This window comes from Cladophialophora immunda (genome assembly GCF_000835495.1).
Source record: "Cladophialophora immunda strain CBS 83496 unplaced genomic scaffold supercont1.7, whole genome shotgun sequence".
Classification (NCBI taxonomy): domain Eukaryota; kingdom Fungi; phylum Ascomycota; class Eurotiomycetes; order Chaetothyriales; family Herpotrichiellaceae; genus Cladophialophora; species Cladophialophora immunda.
The window spans coordinates 3224350-3250912 of NW_015622547.1; the positions used below are offsets into that span (position 1 = coordinate 3224350).

A 26563-nucleotide genomic window follows, 5' to 3' on the forward strand; every position below is an offset into this window, starting at 1 on the left:
GCTGTGTCGAAGCTAACCATGCAGGGAGTAACGAGAATGAGAAGGAGAAGGAGAATGTCGGCTGTACTCGTAGGTATAGATACCCAAGATACCCAGTGACTACCTAGGTACGGACGACAAGGTACCGCCACATTACCGTGCGTCTGGCAAACATCGAGTCTGATTATACAGCAGCCTACCTAGGTACCTAGCACACCCGGGTATGTATCCTAAACCCAAGATGGGCCAAAAGCACGCGAGATCACCAAAAGACATGCTCACCATGATTGCCGTAACCGTCCGTCTCGCATGGTCTTTTCTTTGGGAGGGACATTCACACGCACCGCTATCCTTCACTAGTCGTTAATCGTGTCACATATCTCATAAGGCAGAGCTGTGAATCCTCTCCGCTGGGGGTTCCAGGTCCGAGAGGTTGATTTCCTGTCCTTCCGCCTCGTCAAGTCCTTCGGCAATGTCATTCAATTCCTGACACCAGCCCAAAGCAACCAGTACAGTCCGGTCCAGTTCCATCCAATCCAATCCATTTCAATCCGGCACAGTCCATTCCACTCCTGTGCCAACCAATTCGGTACACCTTGACCTCATACAGGCCGAAAAGACGTGTCCAATCCCCAGCCCCCATCCATAGGATCGTTTGCCGCCAAAATCAGGAACCGTGAGAGGCCAACCTTTCACCTGCAACCCTCCTTCTCAGCTGATCAAGCAATAGGAGACGAAGCATCTCCACGACCATCCCAAGAATCCATCATTGAACTCCCTCTCCTTCCCCATCAAGAGAGCCGCCAGTCCCCGAGGTTATCACCTGCCAAATTCGATGTACATCCACTCCGTGAACACGCGCCTGTGGGCACATGCAACCTTGCCTCTCTCGATCCAAGGCTCAGCGGCTGCTGAATTTCCTGCTATGTTGCCCGCCACAGCAGTCGAACTCGACGAAACATTCTCCGACCATATCGTCTCTCTCATGTGGTCTCGCACGGCAAAAGACTCGAATGTCTCTTGTCGAATCCGGAAGATCATGACGGCGAGGTTCAAATTTCTTCTCCCATTCCCCAAATTTGAGCTCGAGTTGTCTTGGCCCCGAGGTTTTTGAGCCAAAGATGGTTTTCCAAGCCTTGATCAGAAAGCTGCATATGGCCTTGTGTGTAGATGGAGGCTGGAGCGTGAAAGGGTATACGGACCCACCAGCGTGTCTTACACAATCAATTGTCAAAGCGGAGGCACCTTCAAATTGAGAGTTGTCGCTGCATCCCGTGGGAAGGCAGACATCATCCAACGGAATGGTCGGATCATCGTACGCGGAACCAAGGACTTCTTGTGTCACTCGACCTTGCCGTATCAGCCGGGCTCGCCAGCGAAACCATTGGAGACCGGGATCGATGTAGATCTGGATCTTGTCGAGACTGAATCTGCGGAGCTCGTCCAAAATACCCTGGTAGTCTTGGATTTGGAGTTGGGGTGAGGCTCTGGTGAGATCAAATGTAAACGTCCTCAGGCCGGGGCATGACTGTCGGATGGACTGAATTTCCTCCACCGACAGAGATTCTCTGAGGATACCAATAGGGAGGTCTGTGTCTTCGTGAAGCTGGAGGTCCTGGAGGGTGGCTCCGTGTCGATCCAGGATTGTGGACAAAGGCACTTTCCCCCTCCACGACCAGAGACTCAAAATCTGCAAAGGCGGGCATGTGGCGATATAATTGTTCGCCGCTGCTAAAAATTCGTCCGAAAGATCCCCGGCACGAAGGTTGATGCTGAAACTCTTTAAATTCGTCAATAATTGCGGAGCGCGTTCAAAAAAAGACCTATCGACGCGGCGGCTTCTGCTACACTTCAAGCCCTCCAAGCACCCAAGGTTGACGTACTGCGACCAGTATGCCAAGTCATGATCAGACATCTCCCATCCGTCCAAGGTCAGGTGACGCAGTGACGAACTCTGCTTCCTCGGTTGATCTGGTGGAAACCAGAAGATCTCGAGATGGCGTCGGCGGATGTTGACTATGGGACTTTCCAAGTCCATGGGAGGGTAACAGAGTATAGAGGCGAATCTCAGGTTCGGTGCTGATCTCACGATCATGTGGAAGAGCAGCATGTCTTCGGTACACGTGTTGTGGGCCGTACTCATCGAAAACGAGTTCAGGCAAGTCGCTGCCGCCAGGACCTTTTCTGACGCCAGGGGTCTATCTGCATTAGTGAGCCTCCTGGCACGAAAGATGTCCATTTTCGCATTTGGCTGATGGGTCTGCAAGGTCTCGACGAGGACTTCTGTTGGCAGGTAGCCCACTTTCCAGACCAAGGTCTTCAAGTTGCTGGCATTGCGGAGTACGGTCTCCAGTCGGTTAAATGACTTGCAATGTTCCGGGGCAGTGGGTGAATCATCGTGGCCGGGGCTGAATAGTAGCGTGGGAAGATCGCCACTGCAGACTGTGAGCTGTCGCAAGCCTTGGAGGAGCTCGGGCGTCTCCCATTCTTCTTGGTTCCGCCCGGAGTTGTCGACCCAGGCTTGGAGCCCGGCATCCCAGCGAACGGTGATGTGACGGTAGCGGACCAGTTTAGCCACATAGTTGAGATATTTGCAGGTCTGGGCCACCGCTGCTGTGGTACGAGGGGATTCGGAATCAACATACTCGAGGACATTCGCAAGGACTTCAGCCTCGAGGCTGAGGAGGTTGGAAGAGGCCATTCCTGCCTGTCTTGTAAGTGTCAGAGATGGATGGTCGCAGGCATGGAAACTGAGAGGTGAGGTGACGGTAAAGGGAGAAAGGCAGGTTGCAACAGACACCTGAACGAGGTCGTGGTCGAGCTGGCAGCGCTGAAGGTGAAGCGGCGAGGCAGCGAGGCAGCTGCTTTGAGGTTGAGGTGAAGTACAACACGCGGGGTCGCTGTATGCATCCTGATTCGTCTGACGCGCCCCAACGCGACTCAGGCACCAGCTCACGTGCCACGTTTAATATCAGCCTCGCCCAGTGTTGTTTATGCTGGGCTCAAGGACAGGCACGAACAGGTAACCTCTGAGAGGGGTAGGCAGTTGAACATGTCTCATGTCTGTCTAGCTTCTATGCCTGTATCCGAATCATCAACGGCTGCTCTAATCATGCCTGTGCATCAATCCGTCCTGACAATGCTTCCAAAATTCCCGTATGCTTCTAACCTCGCCATGTGCCATCTCAAGCCCTGAACTCCTCGCTGTCGTCAATTGTCTATGCTACCCCGTCCTCACCACTCTATCCAACCCGATTTCTATCGCTCGAGGTTCTAGCCGCTATTCCAGTGTCTAAACGTCTTCGTCAATGATAGCTTCGTCCAATTCCAAAAGCATCGATTCTTCAAGCAAACTGGAACTCGCAACGTAGCTGAAACCCCCAAATGGATCAGACTTGCTCAGTGTCCGGCTGTGTCTTCGCGTGAGGGTGTCGATGGCTCGGTCGGTGAATTCTTTGGCAAAGTTCTCGGCCAATTCCGGATTGGTGACTAGGGGCTGGATGGGTGGTTCGAGTTCCTTGGCTTCCAACTTCTTCCAGTCGATTTTCCTGAAGAAACGGTGTTTCTTGATGATGTTGATGTCGTTCGGACCCACTCCAAGTCGCTTCTTAGGCTCCTTGCGCAACAGTCGAGTGAGAAGGTCTTTCGCATCTGGCGACAGGAAATAAGGTAGGCTCAGCTTTTGATACATGATGTTCTGCTGGATTTTGGTCCAACTGCCTCCTCCGAAAGGTGGTTTGCCCGTCATGAGATCGCAGGCCATCGCACCCAATGACCACCAGTCGCACGCTTTACCATACCCTGGACCCCAGTCAGACTCGTCGCTGCCTCTGATGATCTCGGGGGCCATGTATTCGATAGTCCCCACACCCAGGCTGTTGCATCGACTCCCCCCGGGTGTGCTCGGATCCTGAACGGCAACCTTGCTCAGACCGAAATCGGTCAAGAGCAAATGGCCCTCTGCGTTCAGCAAACAGTTCTCCGGTTTGAGATCACGGTAGATGACGCCGACCGTGTTATGAAGGTAGTCTAAAGCCAAAACAATCTCCGCAATGTAGAATGCAGCCACTTCTTCCGAGAAGAACTTTTCCAATTCCAAGTGACGAAACAGCTCACCGCCCGAGGCATATTCAAGAATCAGGTATAACTTCTCGTGATCCTGGAAGGCGTAGTAGAGATTGACAATGAAGGGATGACGATTGACCAGTTCAAGAATGCTTCGCTCGGACATGGTCGATTCGATCCGCTTCTTGTGGACCTTGAGAAATGCTTTGGTGAGTTGTTTCTGAGCGAACAAGCGGCCCGTGGCATTCTGTCGCACGAGCAGCACCGTCCCAAAAGCCCCATCCCCGAGGCAGCGGATGGGAGTGAAGTCCGCGGCGGTCATCTTGCGGACAATCATCGAAGTCGCACGCTGATCCGCGTCCATGGTTGCCGTGGAAGCCACCGAAGCGACTTCGGTTTCTGCCAGCGACTGACTGACGAAGTCTTGATCAATCTGCACGTGGTAGCTGACCATGTCTTCGTGCGGCTCCTCTCCTTGGGTGTCGGACGCTGCGCTGGCGGCGCTGCTGTTGGCCTCGGAATCCATGGTATTGCGAACGCGCGAGTTGGAGCGGCTCTGACTGCGAGAATTGAGAGCATCAAGCTGAGCTTTCAAGCTGCTGATACCGGGCGACTGAGGTCTGAGACCGGGGCTGGCACCGGCCAACATAGGCAAACGAGGGATAGGTGACAGTACCCGTGGGCTGTTGCGTGACACATCCGAATCTTCGGCTCCCGAGTCGACCGGAGTGAAGCCTCTGACAGTACTCAATGCCTGGGCCGCCTGGGCCGCTTTTGCCTTGTTTTTCTTCTTCTTCCTCTTGGCCGCAGTGGTCGACAAGATGACACTGCCCTTGACTTCCTGTCTCCCTCGCTCACTCTCCGGTTCGGCAAGAGCCCCGTCCTCGCGCGTACTGATGGGCAAGGTTTTTTGAGGTGTGACAGGAGGGCTCTTGTTTCGAAAAGGGATGATTTCGGGATCGCCTGTGTCCGCGTTGTTGTTTCCCAGCGCGATGGAATTCAGGGCATCCTCCAAATTGGCCGATACGTCTACAGGCGGTCGCATACCGCTTGAGGTTTCTTGAACTTTGTCCATGACGGCTTGAGTAGTTGAGATACTCATATTGACGGGTCTTCTGATGATGCGCCCAGGTTAAAAAAAAAGGTGTAGATGAACGCAATGCTCGAGGCCGAGGCGGCTGTAGTATTACCGTCCGCCCTTATTCAGGACGGACCTTGCGCCAGTAGCCGAACCAGATTATGGCCAGTCTTGCAAGATGCGGATGAAGATGACGTTGGAATCACATGGGAAAGTGCAACACGTCCGCGAGCGGCAGGAGTGAAGTCTGAAATTGTGGCTGAGGTAGTGACGGCGCTGCGACCCATTGAAGGTGACGGGATTCGACTCTGACTGGGAAAGACTAGGTGACAAACACAAAAGAGATTCGCAAGGAAATGACTGAGGAAGAGGTGAAGTGAAGGACGAAAGAATGGGTTGTGGACGAGGTCAGCAAAAGCCACCGAGCGCAACCTGCGCCTGGGAAATTCTGGAGGTGGCAGAGGCGCCCAGTGCGTTGTCAGCCAACGAAAGCGGGAGCATCACCACCAAAAGACCAATCAAGCCATGGCTAATCACGCCCTGGCAATTTTTTCATCGCAAGCAGCTCTGGGCAACTTAGATCTGCCCCAGATAGAGCCCGGGCTTCTCCAGAGGCTGGACCGCTTCTCTTGTCTCCGGATTCCGCGGAGTTCTGTTACGAGAATCATCTCTGGGGAAAGGATCATTGTTGTTCCGCCCTGCGCTCGCAGTCATACCATCCTTCACTGAAGTCTTCAAAGGCACACCATCAGCTCGCCACAATCAGGTACTTGCTTGGCTTCCACATATAATATCCCGCTTGTTAGACCAGACCAGACTTCGTCTTTCTCTTTCCCTCTCAGCATGGCAATATCCACCATGGACAAAGTGATTCTCAAGAACATGAGGTTCGACATCCCCGTCGGCCTGGACGCCTGGCGTCGATTCCGCAAACCCCAACCCGTCTCAATCACCATAGAAGCCCAGCCAACGTCCACCCTCGAGCCGGCTGCTTCCAAGGACGACGTCAACCTCTCCCTGGACTATGGCAAGCTGTACAAGAAAATCTTAGCGGCCTTCAAGGACGCCGATCCCGAGGCCTTCCCCACCATCTATTCCCTGATCGCTCTGCTTTCCAACATGGTACCGAACTGTGGTCTACTCACTCTCGACATTTCCCTGCCCAAGGCTTTACTGCAGGCCAGGGGTGGCGTGCTCTACCAATACCAAGTCGACAAGTCAGAGCTAGAAATCGACACATCTAGCCTCAGTGTGACAGTCAAACAGATTGCCTGCAACTGCATCATTGGAGTCAACCCTCAAGAGCGCATCTACAAGCAGACGGTATTCGTCGACATCAGCGTGCCTCTCGTGGACCCTGCTTTGGGAGTCGGTGCTTTGGAAGAACACTACACTGCTGCTCTGCATGACATGGTTCAAACAGTGTGTGAACGAGTCGCGGGTTCAGCATACCACACGATCGAATCCCTAGCCACTGCCGTGGCTCAGATTGTGACACTGAACTATGGACACACGGTTGCCAAAGTCCGCATTGAAAAGCCCAGCGCCATTGCGCCCATTGAAGCCGCCGCAGTCGAAATCACCCGCAGCAAAACATTCTTCGAAAACAAGGACTTCTGGAAGGTCAAGCTCCCGTAATACCCGGGAACGTCTTCGTCAATCAGTCGTTAGGTCGATTATGCTTACCCGAGGAGGACGAGTTGGTGGCAGAGATGGGTCTATCTGAGTATTCGGGCCTGACTCGCACTCGACTTCTTTCCAGGTACCGGGGAGGCTCGACCGGGGAATTGCATGGACGTGGGTGGCCGCAGACGACTTTGGCGACAGCCCGGGCGTCAGCTTGGGCAGAACTTCAACGGGATGGATTTCGTCTTCGGCCAATGCCACTTTGGCTGGCGGTGCTTTAACCCGTACATATGGCTTAAAGAAACTTGCGATCCGCCGTTGAGGTTGGATGAGGCTCCCATCCGCTGTCGCACTTTCGGTGAGGATTCGGCACTTATTTGCTCTTTTTTTGGGAGTGCGCCGTGTGACATTACTGAGTGCATTGTCCGGATCCAAGGCATTCTGCCTTTCTTGCTCGCCCGCTGCTGAGTTGGAGTCTCTCCAGACTGGCGAAGAGATGGCGAGCGTCGTTTCCTTGACCGCATTGCCGGATAGGTTCTCTCCTGGTGTCACAGTCGCCAGAATCTTCGGCTTTGACTGTGTGTTGTGTTTCGAAATCAAAGGCGGCACCGCAGCTGGGGGCATAGGTTGAATCGTGTTTCCATGAAGTTGGGCTGGCTCATGCTCAATCCGCCGTCCCGGTTCCGCTGAGCTTGAAGTTGAGGGCCTCGAATGGTTGTTGACATGTGTCTCGTCGCTGAGGATAAACGGGTCATCCGCACTATTGGTACTGGTTGTGACAAGGTCAAATGATGCAGTGTCGCTTGCTGACATCGTGTTCCTCGGAGGTTGACTGTGCTTGGCGGTCTTGAAGAAGTCCAGCATCGTGGGAGGAGGCCCTTCGTCTAGCTGGCTTGAGCTGAGTTTGGGAGACTTGGGTCGTCGCGGCGCACTGATGTTGGCCTTTGGACGAGGACGAGGCGATGTGATGGGCTTTCTGATATCTAGCTCCGACTCGGTGAACTCATTTGCAGGGACAACGTAGCTCAAAAGAGCCCCCTGCTGCATACCTCCAGCCACTTTCGGCTTTCTCGCTTCTTTCTGCTTGGGACATTTCCGTGTCGCAAATTTTTTGGGATCATTCTCCATCTCGAATTGAATCTGTTTCCATCGTTCGACGTGCTCTCGAGCTCCCATTTCGACAATCGCCTGGGCAATCCACATTTTCTCTGGCGCATCGGGTAGCCAAGGAGGAGATTTGCGCTTCTTGGATGGGCTCAAAGGAGCATTCTCTCGTGCATTTTCCGTTTCGCTCTCACCACCTTCATGTTCGTCCTCGGCAAGGAGTTGCAGATACTCTGGGCTGTCCTCTTCCGCATCGAGATCCAGACCGACTATCTCGCCTGGAATCGCTGTGACCCTGAGTTCTGGGATCCCATCACTCACAAAATGCTGCCTGCGTTCGGTGATTTGATCGGCAGATGTGACATACGATGTTGCTGCGCCTCGTAGTAGCCGGTTCGCAAGGAGAGCTGGGGCTGTGACTCGCACAAACTTCCAAGCACCGGGCTTGTACCACCATTCGAACATTTCAGCTGCATAGTCGCGAAGAGCCTGGATATCAATCTCTCCATCCCAAGCCTTGACCCATTTCCTTTCCAACTTTTCAAGCTCGCCCGGTGGTGTGACGGCCGGATTCATATAATATCCCAGTATTTTCCTGTCTGGAAAGCTGTCGGGGATCCGAATCGATTTCCTCTTCATCTTGAAATAGCCGCTCTCGTTGGTCTCCAGCTCGAATTGTAGTCGTTCCCTCCACTCGTTGATCCCATCTTCGTCTCTGTTCCTCACTAATTCCAAAAGGTCGCTCCCAAAGCCCGCCCTCGCGATCTCGCATGCCAGCATACATCCAACACCAGCAATGCCGTCCTCATCATAATCACCACCGCTCAAGAGTGCGACCAAAATCATTCCCTCCGGATCTAGGCCACTCATCTCCTTTACTCGCGGCAAATCCAAAACGTTCACATGGGTGGGCGTCTTGTTCCCTTTCTTCCCATTCCCCTCCTTCGACCAATCCCTTAGTGTGAGGCCAGAACCAAACATGATGGCATCAACATCCTGTGTCATAACTGCATCCACAACCCCTTTTCGCTGAAGCATCGCACACTCGGCCTCGGCCTCCCCAGGCGCCACATGCGTTGGAAACCGAAACAGGGAAATCAAAGCCTTTGACATCTCGCTTTCGACGCATGCCCCATGCCACTTCGACACAGTACGTCCCCTTTTCGTGAGTGGTTTATTCCTCCCATCATACACGAACACAGGCTGGATAGGCAAAGCCAGCAACCTCACAAGACGGTAAAAGAGTGTGCGGAGGGCTGGATTCTTCCCCCCTTGCCCGCCGTACTGGGTCTGAAAATTCCAGATCGCTGCATCAATGGCGATTCGGAGGGGGCGGGATTGTTTCTGCAGATGCTCGACGGCGAGGCGGGAGAGGGCAATTCGTTCGCCTTTGCCGATTTCTTTCAAAAGGCTAACGCGGACAACAGAGATTGGAGTCAGTATAGTATTTGGCTCGGGATGATCGAATCTTCTTTGCTCTCCACTGGATTTCCCACGGGACCATTGGGAAGCACTTGTTACAGGCTTTGGGGCCTAATCACCATAGGCCGTGTGGAAGTCTTGGTTAACTTACCCAGGAATCCCCATCTTGCTCCACCCTGAGTTCTCTTCACATCTGAACTGCGCTTTGGCGTAGCTTGATGGCCTACCTCCCCCTCTCCCAACTCGTTGATGCGTTGCAGCATCGAAGCTGGTAAAAAGGGTCGTGGTTCCTTCCGAATAGAGTTGTTTGTTGACATTCGTGCCCCGGTAAAACTTCGGACAGGGCACGAAGGCAAGTGTGAGCTGAGAGATATTTGTTCTAAAGATGTAGGAGGCTCTTTCGAGGCCTACAAAACGTTATAGCCATGGCAATTGCGACAGGGGAATCTGTTTCTGAGCACACTATGGTCTAACGCTGATCAATAAATGCTCGTAGGAAGAACGAGAGAGGGTGCTGGCCTGGAAGTGCCTTCCAGTGATCTGGACGGGGTAACGCTGGCTGCCGTCACATTTTATGAGATTTTCGATAAATGTGGTTTGAGCTGGCCTCTATCACCGTATAAATTGTCCTTAAGGATGTGGAGGGAAAGTCATACATAGTGCGAGGAGTATCGAGTATGAATTCGCAGACGAGATGATGACTAAGCCAAATATCGCGTTTCTGATTGGTCAAGCACCACCGCGTCCCTGGAGATTTGTAGGCGAGACCAACTTTGCGACCTACTTTCTTTGCAAAAAGCTCCGCCCAACAATCCAGCACTCGCAAGGGAGGTGGAGGCGACGACAGGCAAAGAGACCGAGCAATGGCATCCACCGTCGCCTCCGCCATCCGCCCAAGTCTGCGCGAAGCGTCCTCACGCCATCAATCCGGCAGCCCTCATACGCCTACCGGCCGTTTTGTCTCCTCCGCCCAATCTTCCCCGGGCTCGTACTCTTTTCGCGCCGAAGAGGATCCTATCATTATCGAACTAGACCCTCGTGGCCTCAGGGCCGGCTTTCAGGGCGAAAGTGGCCCCCAGTGTTTCATACCCTTCACCTCCCAGAGTTCCAGACGAGTGGGAGACTATCGCTCGTTTCTGCCAGGGTTCAGAAGACGCAGGCAAGATCTGGCATCGAAGAGTAAAGAGTATGAGCTGTGGAGAAATGATTTGAGAGATGTCGACTTGGGTCTGCTGGAAGATAAGCTGGAACGGGCAGTCCGAGAAGCGTACAACAAATATCTGTTGGTGGATGCGGGCACGGCACGCTTGGTGCTGGTCTTGCCTTCGTTAGTACCTCATCCAGTATTGTCGACAGCGTTGACTCTGCTATTCGAGCGCTGGAAGTATTCTACGATCACTCTGTTACCCGCACCAACCATGTGCGTCGTTGGGGCGGGTTTGCGATCGGGTCTCGTTGTGGAGGTGGGTTGGGAAGAGACGGTGATCACGGCAATCTACGAGTATCGCGAAATACATGTCTGCCGGAGTGTTCGCGCCATGAAGGCTTTGACCATGAAGATTGGAGCACTGTTAGAGGATGTCAGAAAGGAACAGGACGAGTCAATCCGTGATTCTCTCGTGCTGGATTTTGACTTCGTCGAGGAGTTTGTGGATCGTGCTGGTGCCTGTCATGCATTATTTCCAATTGCGAAAGATGATCTTTCAGAAAGGGCAAAGGCATTGAATCTTGAGGACCAAGGACATACCGATGTCTCCGGCGGTGACACGGCAAGCATGGTGATCGACTGGCCAACGCATACGACGTCTCGCCCCATCACAGTCTCCAGACAGGCATTGCATGAAGCATCTCTCGACACCCTAGTTACACCAAAGACCGAAGAACACCGGGACGATCATGAACAATCCATTAGTCAACTTCTGTACACAACCCTTCTTGCCTTGTCATCGGATGTTCGCGGTATTTGTATGTCAAGGATCATCTTCTTAGGCAGGGGTTCAGCTATGGCGGGTTTGTCACAACAGGCCCTAGACACGACCAATGCCATCATCTGCGAGCACGGATGGACGCCTGTCCGAGGGAAGCATACGAAGGTCAAGCGGACCGGCCTTGCAGAGCTTGCTCAAGCGAGAGCGGTTCCCCCTGATGCTCGACATGACATCAACCCTCCGGGAGCTGATGACTTTGTCGAGGCACGGCTCTTCAAGCAGAAATCAAGGGATGCGCACCAACGTGTTGCTCCCGTCCTGCAGCAGGTCGAATCTCTTGGACCTTGGACTGGTGCGAGCCTTGTTGCCAGTTTGAAGGCGAAATCCTTTGTCGAAATCGAGAGGGAGAGATTCCTCTCTCACGGACTGGCTGGGGCACATCGTGATCTAGATCCTGGTGCTCTTCAACAACAGCGCAGCACAGCAACGAAAGGCAGCGAGAGAACGAGTTGGACATTGGCTGGATGGGGTTGAACCAAGTATCTGGTGCACCATTGACCATCAGCGCCCTCGTTCCTCTCTTTCCTGGCACGGACGTGGTTGGGCGTTGCGGACGAATGTTGTTGTCATCGTTTCACTGCTTTATCGTCGGGGCGATGTATCTTTTCTGCCCGCCATCCAGACGATAGTGAAATGAGTAGACAAAACATTCCTTCATCTGCCTAACGCCGTGTACTACCTTCTTTGTATCGGGATGCCAACAAACAATCCTAGCTTCGCCTTCTCTTATGGGTCCCTGTTCCTCCCCTGCAGTGTTTTCGATAGTGTCACCACCACAGTACACAGAGGCTCCTTCCCGACTCTTCTCGAATCGTTGTCGGACAGGACAGACAATCTTCCCTCTGAAATTGTGGCCACCGGTGTCCCAAGGCCAAATATTGCTACCAATCACCTTCTGTGAGTGATGTTGCCTTTAATGCCCTGGTCGAGAACAGCCCGACTTGTGAGGTCTCTCTGGCCTCCGATGGCAGATGGCACTGATACGCCCTCCTGGAGCATGACCTTGTGCTTTGTAGGAAGGGTGTTGTCTCGTGCACGTGCTCTGAGATAGAAGGGCGTCCGCCGACACGCACCCCATCAGCACCAATGATGGCGACGTCCGCCGCCCTCCCAGGCCTTGTGCTTGAAACTGACAGACTCAACGAGGACGTCACCGCCATCATCTCTGACTTGTTCTGTTGCGGCAAGCGCTGATCTTAAGCAGACCTCCAGATGAATCCGAGTGGAACGCCATTCACCCAAGATTTCCTGTCCAAAACAGATTCAAAACAAAAAATCAACAGCGACTCATCCCACAACCACACCACGCCCGCTCTCAAATCACACATCCAAACATGTCTTCTTCCACCGAGAATCTGCACAGCGGCGACGGCGAGGGGGAGCAGCACCACTCCAGCAACAGCCTGAGCAGCATCAAGTCGGTGTTCTCGTCGCTGAAGCGTGCCGCCACCAACGACAGCAAGAACAGCGACGCGTCGAGCGACTCCAAGTACGACCCGCTCACCGTCCAGCCGGACGCGCTGCCCGACAACCGCAGCGACATCGAGGGCCTGCTCAACCGCCAGCTCAGCGCGCTCGACCACCTGCGCCGCACCGTAGTGGCCCGCAACCAGGAGATCAAGGACTACTGCTCCCGCGCGGCGTACTACTACAACCTGCGCCCGCGCGTGGCCCCGTCGTTCCTGCGCCAGCTCGACATCGAGATCCACGTGCTCCGCCAGCAGCGCAATGGGTTCCAGGCCCTCGTGGACATGCGGCACAACGAGATCGTGCGCATGGCCGAACACCGCAAGAAGCTGGACGCCGCGCAGGGCCTGGACTGCACCGTCTATGACATGTACCTCAATTTCCGCCGCGTGTCCGAGTGGGAACAGCTTTTCTCGATTTGACGGCGGTTTCAACACGACAGTGAGAGACAAGCGACAAGTGGTCAAGAATATGAGCAGCGCACTGTGGGAGACAATGTCGAATTCACCACAAGAAAACAATCACATGGAATATTATTGGTCAGCCTTTCTTTTCCCGAGTCAGCAGGCACCGAGACGATATGGGCGGGCTGTGAGAAAGGTTCTGAATCACAACTTCACGACTGACATCAATAACACGTGGCGAGGGAGATGAACTGGCTTTGGGATAGTGCTCGCACAAGGATATGTCAAGTCCCTGGATACGGAATGGAATGGAACGGGCTGAAACGAACAGACATACAGACCGTGTATTGTTGATGACTGACTGGACTGAGATTGGGATATCGGGATTCGACTTCAAATCACGGGGATGTGCATATTGGCGTGTGCACTGCGCTCGAAGGGGCATTACACAGCTTAACTGAGTTCCAGAGATAGCGCGCATGCTACGTATCACGGGTCGAATAACATTCGAATGAATGGTTGAGCGATTGATTGATTGATTTGGCTTCCTTTTTGTGCTGATGATTTCCTGCATGTCATCTTTTCTGGGAGACCCTGCGGCCAGAGGTTGAGACTCCGATCATGCCCACTTGCTATATACAGGCATGGTGGCCACGGCGGAGAGAACACTCGACCTATAGAAGCAGGATGTCCCTCGCCTCGCCATTTTCCTCCACTCATACATGTACCTACATCCCGCCTCCGTCGCTCTTCCATCCCAGCCACAGTCCCCTTCCCGCGTCCGCGCCCGAAGTGCAGAGCACCACTTACGTATGTGCCCTATGTACCCTAGGTATAAAGGTAGGTGTCTAGACGTCGACGAGACCCAAGCCGCGGCACTTTGCGCGGAAATCGTCCATGCCGACGTACGCGCCGCAGACGCGGCGCTTGCCCTCGAAGCCCAGGCGGCCGTGCAGGACGCGCCAGTTGTCGAAGATGACGGGCTCGCCGGGCCGCAGCATCACGGTGACGAGGAACTCGGGGCTCTCGAGGATGCGGCTCCACTCGCGCGCCGCGGCGTACCACGCCTTCAGGGCCGTGTGGTTCGGGAACGGCGGCGCCGACGCCGACGTGGGCGGCACCCGGTCCAGGTTGTTCCATCGGATCTGGACCAGCGAGGTCGGGGTCGGGCCTTGGTGCAGGCCCGGCGGCGCCGAGTGCACGAGCACGGGATATCCCTGGGGCGAGGCGGCCGTGTTGTAGAATTCGCCTGCCGGCGAGCCCAGTGCGGCCGACGTGACTGGGTAGGTGCTGAGCGCGCGGTAGTGCTGGGGGAAGGTCTGGTATAGGTGCGCGGCGGCCGCGAAGCCGTCGACGAAGGTCGATTCGCCGCCCTTGTCGGCGGGGGTCAGGCAGTGGAAGAGCTGCAGCCCCGCCGGGTCGGTGAAGTAGGTCGTGTCGGTGTGTGGTGGGAGATAGTCGTCCGTGTACGCGGTGTCGATTGGGTTGGGTTCCGAGGTAAAGTCCCAGAAGCCGCCGTAGTGCGTAGGTCGGATGTGCGAGATGCGTTCGACGAGGGACTGCGTTGCGCTTGGGGTGGGTGGAGTGGAAGGGATGAAGCACAGGCCGTAGGTGTGGATTGATTCGAGAAATTGTGTGAGGCCCACCGTGGACGAGTCGTCCATGATTGACGGGTAGGGGACTCTGGGCAGTGATGTGGACGAAGGAGGGACATGTGTCCATTTCCTCTTGGGGGGCGCTGAAGCAGCAGCCTTGTTGGTGGCTTGTATAAAAGGGGGATGAGTCTGGAGCCATTCCCACGGGTACACGCTCCTGTGTCTCCCTTTCCCGCCCGGAGCAGATATGGCGTCTGCACTTGCAGATCCTGATGTCGCCGTCGCCGTCTCTAGCCAGGTGACTTCCAATCCCTCCGGTGTGGACTGCACACTTGAGACCTTGATCTCCGGGTCAATGGCAAAAGTGTCAATTAGCCGCTGATGCGTGCTGGGATGCTGACATTCCGGGCAGGGACAGTGGTCTCGCAGCCAGAAGGACGGATAGCGCAGTGCGACGCCCGTGTTGAAGTCAACGATGAGTTCTTGGTTTGTCATGTCGTTGACGAGGACGCGTGGGAGGGCGGCGCTGCTTGACATTGGCGCCGATGTGCTTTGATGTCGGCGGCACAACGAGGCTGTGGGGACTTGACACGGTCGGCTTGTGTTTTGCCAGGGTGAATTCTTCACCGATGCACATATTGTTGCTCTCGAACATGCTCCCGCCGCTGTCGTGAGATGCCTCAAGCCATGCCTGGCGCGTCCATTCCGTTGAAACGGAGTCCTGGGGACATTGTGGAGAGTTGTGGAAATCCGGGCCTTCATCATATATCGGTCCCTGAGGCTCCCCTATCTTGCGATCTGGAACAACGTCCTAGGTAGATAGATGGGCAACGAGGATCTCTCTTCAGTCTCTGGATCTATTCAGATGCAGATGGCACAGAGCAGTGACCCGTCACGAACAGAGAGATGGAGAGTTGATGTTGGTTACGGCAAAACTGCCTCTTCTGGCCAAAGTCTGGGCGTCTGGGCAGCCGCACGAGGCTCTCATTATTATGTAAATGCTTCTCGTACTTGGTCGCCACTCGTGGCACCAACAACGAACTCACCTCTCATGATTCTTTTCATCCTCGAGGAAAACGATGAACGCCGTCATGGAAGACGCTGCGACAGACGGCCATGGAACAGATATCGCTGTGTCATGACAACTCTACGATGACCAAGCTGAGCCACCCCGGAGGCTTGTCTCGAAGCGTCGACCTCTCTACGAGTAGATGGACAGGCTCGAAGCAATCAGCGTCCATGGAGCTGATCTGAGACGCTAGAGGCTCGTGTCTCTTGAGCCCTAAACACTCCTGGATCATGACCCATCGCGGTAAATTGCCAGGCTCGCCTGTAACGTGCTTATCTTTTGCTAGGCCCAAGGGTGGAAAAACAGCTCCCTTATCAACCAAATTCTATTGGTGAGTGACGAGCCTTTTTCATCTTGCATCATCGCTGAAAGATCGGCTTGCCATATACATGTTTCTTAAAAGAGCATAACATGTGTGTGAATCCGCACCTTTTGCTTTTCATTCAACCCGTGCCCTGTCTGAGCTACAATGGAGCATGAAAAAGTCGCCAACGACCATCCGGGGGTTGCCAGAGGGTCGGTAGCACCCGATGCAAGGCGCCGCTCAAGTCTCGTCGACGTACGAGATGATGATCTCATCAACGTCTCTGGCCATAAACAAGAGCTCGACCGGCTGTTCAGCTCCTTCAGCGTCGTGTCGACAGCCATCACCACCGGCAATGTCTGGATCGCCCTGGCCGGGACCATCGCGGTGGCGATTTTCAACGGCGGCCCCACCGGCATCATCTACGAATTCATCGTCGTCTCCTTCTTCTACTGGTTCATCGCAGCCAGCGTGGCCGAGCTCGCATCTGCCATTCCTTCTTCTGCCGGAGTCTATCATTGGGCCACCGTCACCGCTGGTCCTCGCTATGGTCGGATATGTGGATACCTGGCGGGATGGTGGAATTTCTTTGCCTGGATCTTCGCCACGGCGGTGACCTTGCAGATCACGGCAGCCATCATCATCACCATGGCCCAGCTCAACGCGTCCAACTACGAGTACCAGCGATGGCAGGTCTTTGTGGTTTTCCTGTTCTGTGCCTGGCTTTTCGCGGCGGTGGTACTGTTCTTCAACAAGGCCATCCCCCTGCTCGAACAGATTGGAGGCTTCTTCATCATTGCTGGGTTTTTGATCACGGTGATTGTCTCGGCGGTTATGCCGCATGTGCAGCACAGAGAATATGCGACTTCTCATCAAGTGTGGGATTCGTTCACCAATTTGACAGGGTACAGTAGCTCAGGGTTTGCATTTCTGCTGGGAATGCTGAACGGCGCGTTTGCTGTGGGCGTGCCCGACCTTACGAGCCATCTGGCGGAAGAGATGCAAAAGTAAGTACCGATCACATTGCGATCAGAGAGTTCCTCCACTGACGAAAGTTCAAAAGTCCAAGCAGGAATATTCCGATGGCAGTGTAAGACCGCACCATCTCTCTCCATACGACTCTCCGTTTTCACCTGTAACTAAACCGATTCTAGGCTCTGGCAATACATCGTCGGCTTCCTGACTGGGCTGCTGTTTCTAATCGCAGTTCTCTATGGCCTGACCGATCTCGACAGCCTGTTCGACACGGGATACGTCTTCCCGCTGGGCGAAATCTACCGACAAGGCACAGGGACCAGCGCGGGGGCCATTGGACTTCTCTTCCTTGTCCTCGCGCCTACCACAATTGCGTGCATGGGATGTTATTTGACGGCCTCCAGAGTAAGTCGCGCCAATCATATCGCGATCTCCTCTCTTTAGAGGCGGTCCAATCTCACAGCGACCTAGATATTCTGGACCCTGGCCCGTGATCGCGCCACGCCTTTCGCGAGCTTCTTCTCTAAGGTCTCGCCGCGCCTGAAAGTCCCTGCGAACTCGATTGTTCTGTGTGCGGTCATTTGCACGATTCTGGGATGGTAGGTACCTTTACGGAGAAAAGAAGCCTTCTTTCCCCCCTCTTTCGCCGCGTCAATCGCGAGACTTCCCTTGGCTAACACCTTCCAGTATCTACGTAGGCAATCTGACGGCCTTTAATGCTTTCACCAGCTCTTACATCGTCCGTAAGTATCGCACCGACCGGCCTCCTTCTCGGGAGCTTTATGGGTCATCGCAAAAGCCCGTTTCTGACCTCTTAGCAGTCTCCATGGCTTCATACCTCTCGGCGATACTGCCGAATCTGCTGTCCAGGCGAACCAAGGTCGTCCCAGGCCGGTTCTGGATGCCCGGCGCGGTCGGACTCGCGGTCAACGCGGTGTCGTGCCTGTTCATGATGGCGTTTATTGTCATTTTCTGCTTTCCGGTGCGTTTTCCCCCTGCTCCCCTGTTGGGTGTTTGATGATGGAGATAAGGATGCTTACCGCGCGGAATGCAGTTCGCCATGCCCGTCGACGCTGAGACGATGAGTAAGTTGCCTTTTGGTTCTCCCTCTCCGAAAAGAAGGTGGTGTGCTGATCTTGGCATAGACTACACGTGCGTCATTTTCGGAGGACTGACCCTCATCATGGGCACTTTCTACCTGCTTCTGAGAGGCAAATATGACGGGCCCCAAGTGATCATGCTCGGCAGAAGCGTGGAGATGACGGCGCAGGAATACAGAAACTCCATCGCCGCGTGAAGGCGGGCACGGCACAACAAGGACGCTATCAGGTCAATCTACCCTGACGTTACAAAGCCATTTCATGTCCCAGAGCCCAGAGTTCTCAGAGTTCAACCCAGTCTGTACATTCTTTTCCGCATGATCGAAGTCTGCGCCATTTCGCAGCCAATGTCCAAAAGAGGCATAATTTGGATTGACGATTCCTTTGTTCTTCCGACCAAGATAATGGTTTTATTGTTGCAACCCCAATCACTGAGTACTTTCTTCGTTGTTTCAGAGGCGGGTGTTTCTTTGTCGGAGCCAAAGATGGGTGTCCTTTGTTTCTATATTTGGCCGAGCAGCGATATCGATAAAGTCTCATGTTGTATCTTTTTGCACATATACCTTTGATCAGATTTGTACAGATATTCTCCATTCAGTTCTCACGTCCCTTCTTGCTACTGGTTTCATTAGCTGTTTGCCTTTTTCTTATTCGACTATTTTGCTATACATGAGCGCTCCTAGACAATCTTCGCCGTTATCGGCGGGTCTGGAAGCATCCTGTCCAATCCTTCAATCATTGCGCGATACATCCGATATCAAGGCACAAGGCGCGGCGTCGGACAGAGTGTCGCGGATGGACACCATTCAAGAAGAATCCACGGAGCCGGAAGATGACTTCTGTCTGCCATGCTTGCATGCGCCTTTGGCCGCCGTTGAGGCGACTTCAGAAGACAGCACCGGCCGCATTGATCAGGTCGAAGCAATTCCCGAATATGTTTTGAAGATCCGAGAAGCTATAAGGCTGCAGGGTCAGCGGCTGCAAGAGACACAACTGGAGAGCGAACAACCAGAGAGGCGTGAGAGTGAAAATGAGAAGCTGGACTTCCACATCAAAGTTGGCGGCAACAGGAGGCGGACGTCGTTGCTCTCAGGCGCAAGGGAGCGTGGAAGGAATGTGGTATCCGACATCAAGTCCCGGACCAGGAGGCTGTCGACCGTTCTGCCGGGGGGAACAAAGCGTGATGCTCCAGTGGTTGAGGTGGCATCGGAGGAGCAGAAGCGCAGGTCGTCTCTCCCAGGCGTGGAAAGAACAGAGCGGGTCTCTGCCCTCACATCTCAACGAAGGAGAATATCCGCCATCTTTTCTCCCATGCTGACGAAGTTGCCCGAACAAGTCAGAGAAAAGCCGAAAATCAAGAGCAAAAACGGTACACCGAAGTACAGTTCTGTGGGAGGTGAATGCACAAGAACCAAACATGCCACCATTGTGGAGGAAGTGCATGCCGGCGATGGCGATGGCGATGACACTGACGACGGCAGCGACAACGACAGCGAGGTTGTGGGCCTCCTCTCGCTCAAACCGTCAGCCTCATCTCGACCGGAAAGTTTCGATGCGTCCCATTTCTACACGCCAATGGTTCCGTCTGGCTCAGGCGGAGATTATGAATACCGCCTTCATAGGTCAAGGTTCAAGCATACTTTTGATTTTTCAAAGAAGCTGGCGTCGAAGAGTGTCAGGGAGGTCAGATACAACGTCGGGAATGTTCTGAACGCACGAAGGAGGGGCGGTGGATGGTCGAAACTCAAGAATTGATTATCAACAGATGCCGGCCGAGACAGGTCAACTAAGCAAGATGAACACCGAACCCCTAATGCTTATCTGGCCTTGCTTGTTAGAATCCATTGGATCTCATGAAAGTGTTTCGTAGCGGTGTAGGTAGTATCGTATCGCGACAACTTCGGTGCGTTATGACGGAGCATGCTGAGGGGGTGGTAGTTATTGTTAGTTTGCATGTTCAGTAGAAGAAGGCTCAACAGGTATACATTGCAAACTCTGTGCCACCTTGCAGGCTGACCAAGCGCGTGCCGCTGTGTGTTCCTCATGGTGATTCGCTTGTGTTATCCAATGTTCATGCCCGCCTTTCGGGAATCTCAATTCATATCCGATCTCTTTGAGCTTGACTGGGGGACTCTGTGGCCACTGGCATGCGCCTCTTTGGAGCGGCACACATCCCACGTCACCGATATCCCGAAGCACTCTAAGAGGCACGGATCGTGAGTTGGTGTGTATGGTCGCACCCTGCTAAACGGGCTAGGCATTTTCCCGAAATGTGTCGTGGCTGAACTGAACCCTGTGCCCGCCCATAGCATTTACCTAATCGGCGTTGCTAATGAAACGCTGCGGCTGGAAAGGATAGACGAGGAAAATACGAGGAAACGAGGGAGGGGAGTGATTCGTCCGCTAGTCCCCGAGACGGCTCGAGGAGGTGTTGTTCGCTCTTCTCTCGTGTCGTAGCGATAGGGATTCTCAGCAGAGCTGCCACAAACGGTCTGCTCATCCAACAGGGGCCCTTTGCTGTCGGGCTTCCGCTTGTAAAGAGAAGTTCAGCATCGTCAAGGAGAGCTTTTGTAAGGGTTGGTTTGGGCTCGTGGTGGGCAGTACGAACTGGGTTTGTGCTCGTTCTTGGCAGCAGCTCGGTGCGGAAGCCTCTTTTGAAAAGGCCTCATCCTCCTCGCCGTCTCGCTGTTTCTTCCCACCTCGTCGACCCAATGATGAGATCGATCCCCGGTCAAGCCATCCGTGGCCATCCTCAGCGGATCACAGCTCCTCCGATGCAAGGGCCCTTCCAGCATGCGATCAGAATCCCTCGATGCTCCAGCACAATCCCCAGCACATATTAATCAAATCGTCTTTGTCATCAGCCAGCTTGCGTGACATGGATGGCCTCAAGATATGTTGCCTTGCACGGGCTACGAAGAGACGACGATGGACAAAGACAAAGACAACAAAGACGACGATGGGAAGGTTTCGAAGCCATATGATGGTCCATTTCTATTCATCAACAAGACTTCGGAGACCCTGGGTCGGAGTCGAGACGAGAGTTTCACTATATCCTCGCATGTGTCTAAAACACATCGCAAATGGTTGAAAGACGAGAGGCTCAGGCGGTTGCATGCATCTAGCAGCAAGGCTGTGGCCGCTCAACGATCGATTCTGCCAGCAGCATCCTCGCGAATCCCAGGGGTCAGTCCCGATAATGACGCGTCAGTAGAGGACCATCCTGGACCTGCACGGGCAGTCGCCGACCCCAGTCAATCTCAAGACGGCGGGAGTGCCTCGCGAGTCACTGGGCGCCGTTCAGTGGGTGAAAGCGTGCCTGGCGACGAGCATAGTCAGCCTGTTTACCCATTTGAGGACAGCCAAGAAAATATTGACCAACAACGAACGGCAGCATCTTGGGTACGGAACAGGCGTGCTTGGGCGATCAACAAGCCCTCTTTGGCGCTCTGGAAGGGTAGTTCTGACCCCTTTTCGGCCGCTGCGGTGCCTCTGGCTGCCTCGGACCATGAGATCATTCGGCTAGCTCAGCGATTTTTCGTGTTCGTGGCTTGGCCAGACAAGACGAGCGCAGTGTGGAGGGCTCCAATAGCCGACACCTCCAGTTCAAACATTCATCTTGACGAGACTATTGCAGACGAAGCTGAAGTTCATGCTATCCTTGCCGCTGGCTATGCCGTAAATGGAGAGCTCTCGGGGCAGGATTCCGAGAGGTCCTTGACCCGGCAGCTGTTGCATAAAACCAAAGCTGTCGCACTTCTTCGAGATAGGCTCGCGAAACATGGCTTCTCACCGAGCGTCACCACATTGATCCGCCTCCTCATTTCTCTTGATTTTCACGCCTCCGATAATGAATCAGCCCTGGTACATCTGCGTGGCCTCTGGGCTATGGCGTCGACAACCCCTGGAGTTTTGGTAGACGCCCAGGAGCTCCTCCTGATCAGCGATGCGTGGATCTCCATATCACTGTTGAAGAGACCTGAAATATCACCACAGCGTTACGACCCCGGGCCACGTTCGCAGCATGCGTTTGACCAAGTTCTACGAGAATTGGAACGTAAGCACGGCATTGCTGTGACAGACGGAGCAGAGAGCTCAACCCCGGAGGCTGCATTTGATGAAAGCATGTGGAAACTGTTGGAGGGCGCCCACGAGATTGTCAATACAAAGAGGATAGTGGGCGAGATCACCGACACCAGATTGCACGAGGAGGTTGTCCATTGGATAAACAGACGGAGCAGTGCTGTAAGTGGCTATTGCACCACCGGATATGTGAACGCGACCGAACTCGCAGGGTCACCAAAGCTGGATGACACCAACAAAGTCAAGCAGACCTTGATGGCTGCGGCGTGTCTGTCCGCGATGATGCTCATGAACTTCAAGTTCTTGGACTTGCCGCACAACTACAATTTCAGCCGGACATGCCAGAAGATCGAACAAGTCCTCCGCAGCGTGTCGCAGGCGTTGGCGCGCGAGCCTCAACCGGCGCAGGACAGCGACTACCTGTGGCTTTTGTTCCTGGCCGCGATGGGCAACGACATTTTCACCGCGAGGGGCGACATCCCCTATTCTCCGTGGCCGGCCACCGAGTTTCACCGTGTCGGCGAGCGTCTCAACATCGCCATCGAGGCACAGCAGCAGCAGCCAGCTGCAACTGCAACTGCAACCGCCATTCTACGCCGGTATCCGTGGTACGCGGAAATGGACGTTTTCATCCTCGAGCTGCTTTGTCAGAAGCAGCCACGCGCACAGATCATCTCGTGGTCCAGGTGGCGCGATATCCTCAATATTGCTTGACCCAGACCTAGCAGGAGGAGCTGGAGCACGAAGGGATAAAGAGGGGCTGGAGGAAGAGAAGATGTGGCCTGTGTCATCTAGCGTCTAGCCGTTGCGGCCATAGCAAAGGGCCAAGGAGAGGCCGTTACGCCGGGGTGTGGTAGAAGGCGTCGGTTCGCGTCCTGATTAGCTTGGGTTGACCTTCACTGGACATGAGGGTTTTCAGGGATTTCTGCAAATAGCATAGCGTAGCACAGTTGAGGATGGAAGCAGGGGCGAGGACACTGTCGAGACGGGCCTATTTATCTAGGAATATATCTGTCTGTCCGTCTGTCCAACGAAGTGATCACGAAACACACCGTTCAGCTAGATACCTAGGTAGCTAGGTAGGTAGCTAGGTACTACCTCCAAGAACAGGTTGATGTTGAGAATGTTGATTGACAATGCCGAATCCTCTATGGCTCACGCGTGATATTCCACCATATACATGGGATCGTATAGATAGTCCTTTCAAACCAGGCAATCATTCAATCATTCGAGTTTGGAGCCATTTCATCCATCTATTTATGTACTTCTTCCTCTCTACCTTTCCGTTCCAGCTTCAAAGGCTTAGAGCTCAAGTTGGGCGATTGAGCAGGGGTTTCAGGGCCCTTCGTCCCTCCCTCCCCTATCGTGTCTAAATCCCCCAGAGAAGAATCTACAATTTATCTTCAAGGTAAAACGTGCTCATGCGATACTGGCTCTCGCCATCGTACTGCGCCAACTCCTCGAGCGCCTGCTTCCCTTCGCGCTCAATCGTCTCCTTGATCTCGGGCGTGCGTGGCGTGATGCGGCATTCGAACGGCTCGGGGCGCATGTTCAGGCCGTTTCTGCGGTTGGGAAAAATAAAAATTGTTAGCACATACACACAACTGAAAACGGGGTAAACAACGCCAATGCACAACTTACGTATATGCAAAGATGTCCACGGGAATTTCGTTCCCGTTCTTGTCTAGGGCTTTCTGGATGTTGAAGCCCCAGAGCAGTCTGGCCACCGTCAGGAATGTGCCCTGTTCAGCCAGGCCCTGGCCGCTGCAGACACGCCGACCCCAGCCGAAAGTCATGTAGCCCTTCTCGTTCGGGAAGGGCCGGTGAAGCGGGTGATCCTCGAAGAAGCGTTCGGGGCAGAAGCGGTCGGGCTCTGGGAACTCGTTCTCGTTGCGGTGGATCGCCCACACATTACCCTGCACCCAGGTGTTCTTAGGGATGTACCAATCCTGCACCCGCCGAGCTGTCAGTCAGAGGTCTGTTTGATGGGCAGGTCTCCAATTTTCAATGTGAGTAATCTTTACCTTGTAATAGTCATCTTGGATCGGAGCATGTGGTTGACCTCCAATGATTGCGACCGATCGCCATCTGAAAACTTCCTTCACAAACGCACGGATATAAGGCAGGTCGTCGTCCAAGTTCGGACTTCGGTACGAGCCAACCACACGATCAAGCTCCTCCCACGCCTTAGGCAGAACTTCGGGAAAGGCGCAACAGGCAAGGACGAACGTGATGAGAGTGGAACTTGAGGTGTCGCTACCGGCGCCGAAGAGATTCCCGTTGAGCGAAGCAATTTCCATAGTGGACAGATTATACTTGGGCGCCTCATCGAAGATCTTCTTGGCGTAACATGTATCGCCATTGCTCTTGCGCACGGCTTCTTCAGCAAGGGCATAGTAGAATGAGCGACCACGTCCCTTTCCAGCCCCGAGCCCGCACTTCCAGGGTGCCATCCAGTTGGGGAAGCGAGAAAGCCCTATGGTCGTAGTCAGAATTTGGGGGTTTTTTTTTCCTCAAGCCTACTCAGCGAAAGTGTAACGTACATGGGAATGTCTCCATCAACATAGGAAAAGTCTTTCCAGGCACGTTTAATTCGGCGGCTCTTTGCATGACAGCAATAACTTCGGTGATGATGGGATCCTCCTTACTCTTGATGCGGCGATTGAACCCGATAATGCTCACAACGGAGGCGGCATACCGCTCGAAATGCATCACATAGTCGGCGGGGTCTCGGACCAAATCCAGCGCCACAACTTTGCTCTCGTTGTTCTGAAAGCCGCTATAGCTGCGAACGTGCTGCAGGCCAACACCCATATGGGTCAATTTCCGGTGTAAGCGCCACCGCTCACCGTAGAACATAGAGACGATATTCGACTGGCCCATGGACAGCTCCCCGAAGACGACCATTCGAGGTCGAGATGAATAGATGCCCGCTCGCTTGTCCAGCATCTCGGAGGCCGACCATGCATCGCAGATCCACACTGTAGGGTTCCGGCCGATCCAGTATGTGATGACAGGAGTTTTGTACTGCTTGGCGAGAGCCTCGAAGTAAATCCACGGCTTGTTATCTGGTAGTTGGAATGTGTTGCCTACAATTGGCAGTGGAAACGGACCAGGAGGCTGTTTCGGGGAAACTGTTAGCGGAAACCAGTGCTGGTTAAATTCTGGGTGTTCTGGACTCGAAGAGAGCGTTCCAGAATGCCATTGTTCTTCTTACCATCTTCCTCCGCAGAAGGAGCATCCGGGCATAGTCGGCGACGAGGGCCAACAGGCCGAAAAGAGCCAGACCAATGGCTATTTGGCTGGCACTAGGGGCCGCATGTTGGAGGTGAAGCATTACACCCATGATGGATTAATAGCTCAGGGAAATTGTATGGAAGGCTCAGACCACCTCTTGTTGAAACCGAAGTCAAGGCGACTGTGGAGGGGAGCTGGGTTATATTGCGACCTCTGGAGGGATTTGTACGAGGAAAGCTTGAGTTTCTCGAAGATGCACATCCTTGATAGTCCATGGTCCATAATCCATATCGGCATGCCGCCATGTATTGTCTCAGTTCTCGGCATTTGTGCGAGAGCAGCTCCTCATTCGGCGTGCGTCCCACTGGGTGCGAGAGGGTTGGGCTTTGGTGGTTTTAGGAGAATGGACTGGTTCGAGTTGTGTGCTTGCTGGACGTGGGGCTTTTTCCCGCCTTTGGGGAACTTGGTGACCTTGAGAGGCTCGTAGGGCACGTGCTGGCCCCATCTTCTGGGTGGCGCACTTGATGTTGGCGCAGTTTGTGCGGTGGAGGGAGAGAAGGGGATGGAGGAGCAGGAGTGAGGAGGAGGGGAAACTGATGGTCTGGCCGGCCTGCGGTGGCACCGCGGACACCTTTTGTACCATTAGTAAGCGAAATGAGGGGAAGCGACGACTTCAGCCTGATTCCCCCACGATATCGAATTCACTACCTTCGTAGCAGCAGCACACCGTCACACATTCTCCTTGTTCTCTAGTGTTAGGATGTACATGGATGTATAAGCTGCTGGTATGCTCCGTGTAAAGACATCATTCTCGTCGACAGAGCAAGAACTCGGCCTAATGCTCATTTCCTGTCCCACACATGCACCTACGATGGAGCCACGCTTCCGGCTCAGCCTTTGGCTCGGAAAACGGCCGATCACCTGAGATGGACTCCTACGGTGCAAGTACCTAGGCATCAAGGTATTTAGTGTCCTTGCACAAAGCATGGACCTATCAGTACTGCCCCACCGGAACCAGAAGCCCAGAGCCATGATGTCTAACTATTATACATCCTCAAATTCGGAGA

The 26563-nt window shown here is 54.0% G+C and overlaps 11 protein-coding genes across 11 annotated transcripts; 5 read left to right on the forward strand and 6 right to left on the reverse strand.

The window, feature by feature from the left end:
• Positions 1 to 196: 196 nt before the first annotated feature.
• On the reverse strand, positions 197 to 2836 carry PV07_11826 (uncharacterized protein). Its single transcript, XM_016399296.1, has one exon. The coding sequence runs from the start codon at positions 2678 to 2680 to the stop codon at positions 881 to 883; it is 1800 nt and encodes a 599-aa protein (XP_016243858.1). The 5' UTR covers positions 2681 to 2836; the 3' UTR covers positions 197 to 880.
• A 184-nt stretch (positions 2837 to 3020) lies between these two features.
• Positions 3021 to 5600, reverse strand: PV07_11827 (uncharacterized protein). The gene has a single exon (XM_016399297.1). It carries the CDS (start codon positions 5144 to 5146, stop codon positions 3272 to 3274), a length of 1875 nt encoding a protein of 624 aa, XP_016243859.1. The 5' UTR covers positions 5147 to 5600; the 3' UTR covers positions 3021 to 3271.
• Positions 5601 to 5720: 120 nt separating this feature from the next.
• Positions 5721 to 7910, forward strand: PV07_11828 (dihydroneopterin aldolase). Its single transcript, XM_016399298.1, has one exon. The coding sequence runs from the start codon at positions 5966 to 5968 to the stop codon at positions 6758 to 6760; it is 795 nt and encodes a 264-aa protein (XP_016243860.1). The 5' UTR covers positions 5721 to 5965; the 3' UTR covers positions 6761 to 7910.
• PV07_11829 (uncharacterized protein) lies at positions 6103 to 9446 on the reverse strand. The gene is made up of 2 exons (XM_016399299.1): positions 9426 to 9446; positions 6103 to 9263 (listed from the first exon to the last, which is right to left on the reverse strand). The coding sequence occupies exons 1-2, from the start codon at positions 9437 to 9439 to the stop codon at positions 6779 to 6781; spliced, it is 2499 nt and encodes an 832-aa protein (XP_016243861.1). The 5' UTR covers positions 9440 to 9446; the 3' UTR covers positions 6103 to 6778.
• Positions 9447 to 10137: 691 nt separating this feature from the next.
• PV07_11830 (uncharacterized protein) lies at positions 10138 to 11736 on the forward strand (the record flags this gene model as incomplete). The annotated part of the gene is made up of 1 exon (XM_016399300.1): positions 10138 to 11736. The coding sequence occupies one exon, from the start codon at positions 10138 to 10140 to the stop codon at positions 11734 to 11736; it is 1599 nt and encodes a 532-aa protein (XP_016243862.1).
• Positions 11737 to 12596: 860 nt separating this feature from the next.
• Positions 12597 to 13151, forward strand: PV07_11831 (uncharacterized protein; the record flags this gene model as incomplete). The annotated part of the gene is made up of 1 exon (XM_016399301.1): positions 12597 to 13151. The coding sequence occupies one exon, from the start codon at positions 12597 to 12599 to the stop codon at positions 13149 to 13151; it is 555 nt and encodes a 184-aa protein (XP_016243863.1).
• A 501-nt stretch (positions 13152 to 13652) lies between these two features.
• PV07_11832 (trimethyllysine dioxygenase) lies at positions 13653 to 15677 on the reverse strand. The gene has a single exon (XM_016399302.1). It carries the CDS (start codon positions 15491 to 15493, stop codon positions 13982 to 13984), a length of 1512 nt encoding a protein of 503 aa, XP_016243864.1. The 5' UTR covers positions 15494 to 15677; the 3' UTR covers positions 13653 to 13981.
• A 67-nt stretch (positions 15678 to 15744) lies between these two features.
• On the forward strand, positions 15745 to 18872 carry PV07_11833 (uncharacterized protein). Its single transcript, XM_016399303.1, has 8 exons — positions 15745 to 17108; positions 17165 to 17191; positions 17256 to 17481; positions 17548 to 17675; positions 17764 to 17819; positions 17898 to 18058; positions 18131 to 18161; positions 18222 to 18872. Exons 1-8 carry the CDS (start codon positions 16267 to 16269, stop codon positions 18371 to 18373), a joined length of 1623 nt encoding a protein of 540 aa, XP_016243865.1. The 5' UTR covers positions 15745 to 16266; the 3' UTR covers positions 18374 to 18872.
• On the reverse strand, positions 18704 to 20741 carry PV07_11834 (uncharacterized protein). The gene is made up of 2 exons (XM_016399304.1): positions 20162 to 20741; positions 18704 to 20099 (listed from the first exon to the last, which is right to left on the reverse strand). Exon 2 carries the CDS (start codon positions 19617 to 19619, stop codon positions 19266 to 19268), a length of 354 nt encoding a protein of 117 aa, XP_016243866.1. The 5' UTR covers positions 19620 to 20099; positions 20162 to 20741; the 3' UTR covers positions 18704 to 19265.
• Positions 20742 to 20769: 28 nt separating this feature from the next.
• Positions 20770 to 23389, forward strand: PV07_11835 (uncharacterized protein). The gene has a single exon (XM_016399305.1). The coding sequence runs from the start codon at positions 21072 to 21074 to the stop codon at positions 22971 to 22973; it is 1902 nt and encodes a 633-aa protein (XP_016243867.1). The 5' UTR covers positions 20770 to 21071; the 3' UTR covers positions 22974 to 23389.
• On the reverse strand, positions 23370 to 26083 carry PV07_11836 (uncharacterized protein). The gene is made up of 5 exons (XM_016399306.1): positions 25477 to 26083; positions 24803 to 25379; positions 24284 to 24735; positions 23901 to 24208; positions 23370 to 23821 (listed from the first exon to the last, which is right to left on the reverse strand). The coding sequence occupies exons 1-5, from the start codon at positions 25603 to 25605 to the stop codon at positions 23650 to 23652; spliced, it is 1638 nt and encodes a 545-aa protein (XP_016243868.1). The 5' UTR covers positions 25606 to 26083; the 3' UTR covers positions 23370 to 23649.
• Positions 26084 to 26563: the final 480 nt, after the last annotated feature.

Bases quoted from the DNA above. Each gene is read 5' to 3' on its own strand.
- PV07_11836 (XM_016399306.1), bottom strand. From the start codon at position 25,605: ATGGGTGTAATGCTTCACCTCCAACATGCGGCCCCTAGTGCCAGCCAA. The intron at 24,736-24,802 runs GTACGTTACACT...CTACGACCATAG, and splicing joins GTTGATGGAGACATTCCCAT to GGCTTTCTCGCTTCCCCAAC. The intron at 23,822-23,900 runs GTAAGTTGTGCA...TCCCAACCGCAG, and splicing joins GTGGACATCTTTGCATATAC to AAACGGCCTGAACATGCGCC.
- PV07_11827 (XM_016399297.1), bottom strand. From the start codon at position 5,146: ATGAGTATCTCAACTACTCAAGCCGTCATGGACAAAGTTCAAGAAACC.
- PV07_11828 (XM_016399298.1), top strand. From the start codon at position 5,966: ATGGCAATATCCACCATGGACAAAGTGATTCTCAAGAACATGAGGTTC.
- PV07_11826 (XM_016399296.1), bottom strand. From the start codon at position 2,680: ATGGCCTCTTCCAACCTCCTCAGCCTCGAGGCTGAAGTCCTTGCGAAT.
- PV07_11833 (XM_016399303.1), top strand. From the start codon at position 16,267: ATGGAGCATGAAAAAGTCGCCAACGACCATCCGGGGGTTGCCAGAGGG. The intron at 17,192-17,255 runs GTAAGACCGCAC...AACCGATTCTAG, and splicing joins AGGAATATTCCGATGGCAGT to GCTCTGGCAATACATCGTCG. The intron at 17,820-17,897 runs GTAAGTATCGCA...ACCTCTTAGCAG, and splicing joins CACCAGCTCTTACATCGTCC to TCTCCATGGCTTCATACCTC.
- PV07_11835 (XM_016399305.1), top strand. From the start codon at position 21,072: ATGTTGCCTTGCACGGGCTACGAAGAGACGACGATGGACAAAGACAAA.
- PV07_11834 (XM_016399304.1), bottom strand. From the start codon at position 19,619: ATGCACTTCCTCCACAATGGTGGCATGTTTGGTTCTTGTGCATTCACC.
- PV07_11832 (XM_016399302.1), bottom strand. From the start codon at position 15,493: ATGATGAAGGCCCGGATTTCCACAACTCTCCACAATGTCCCCAGGACT.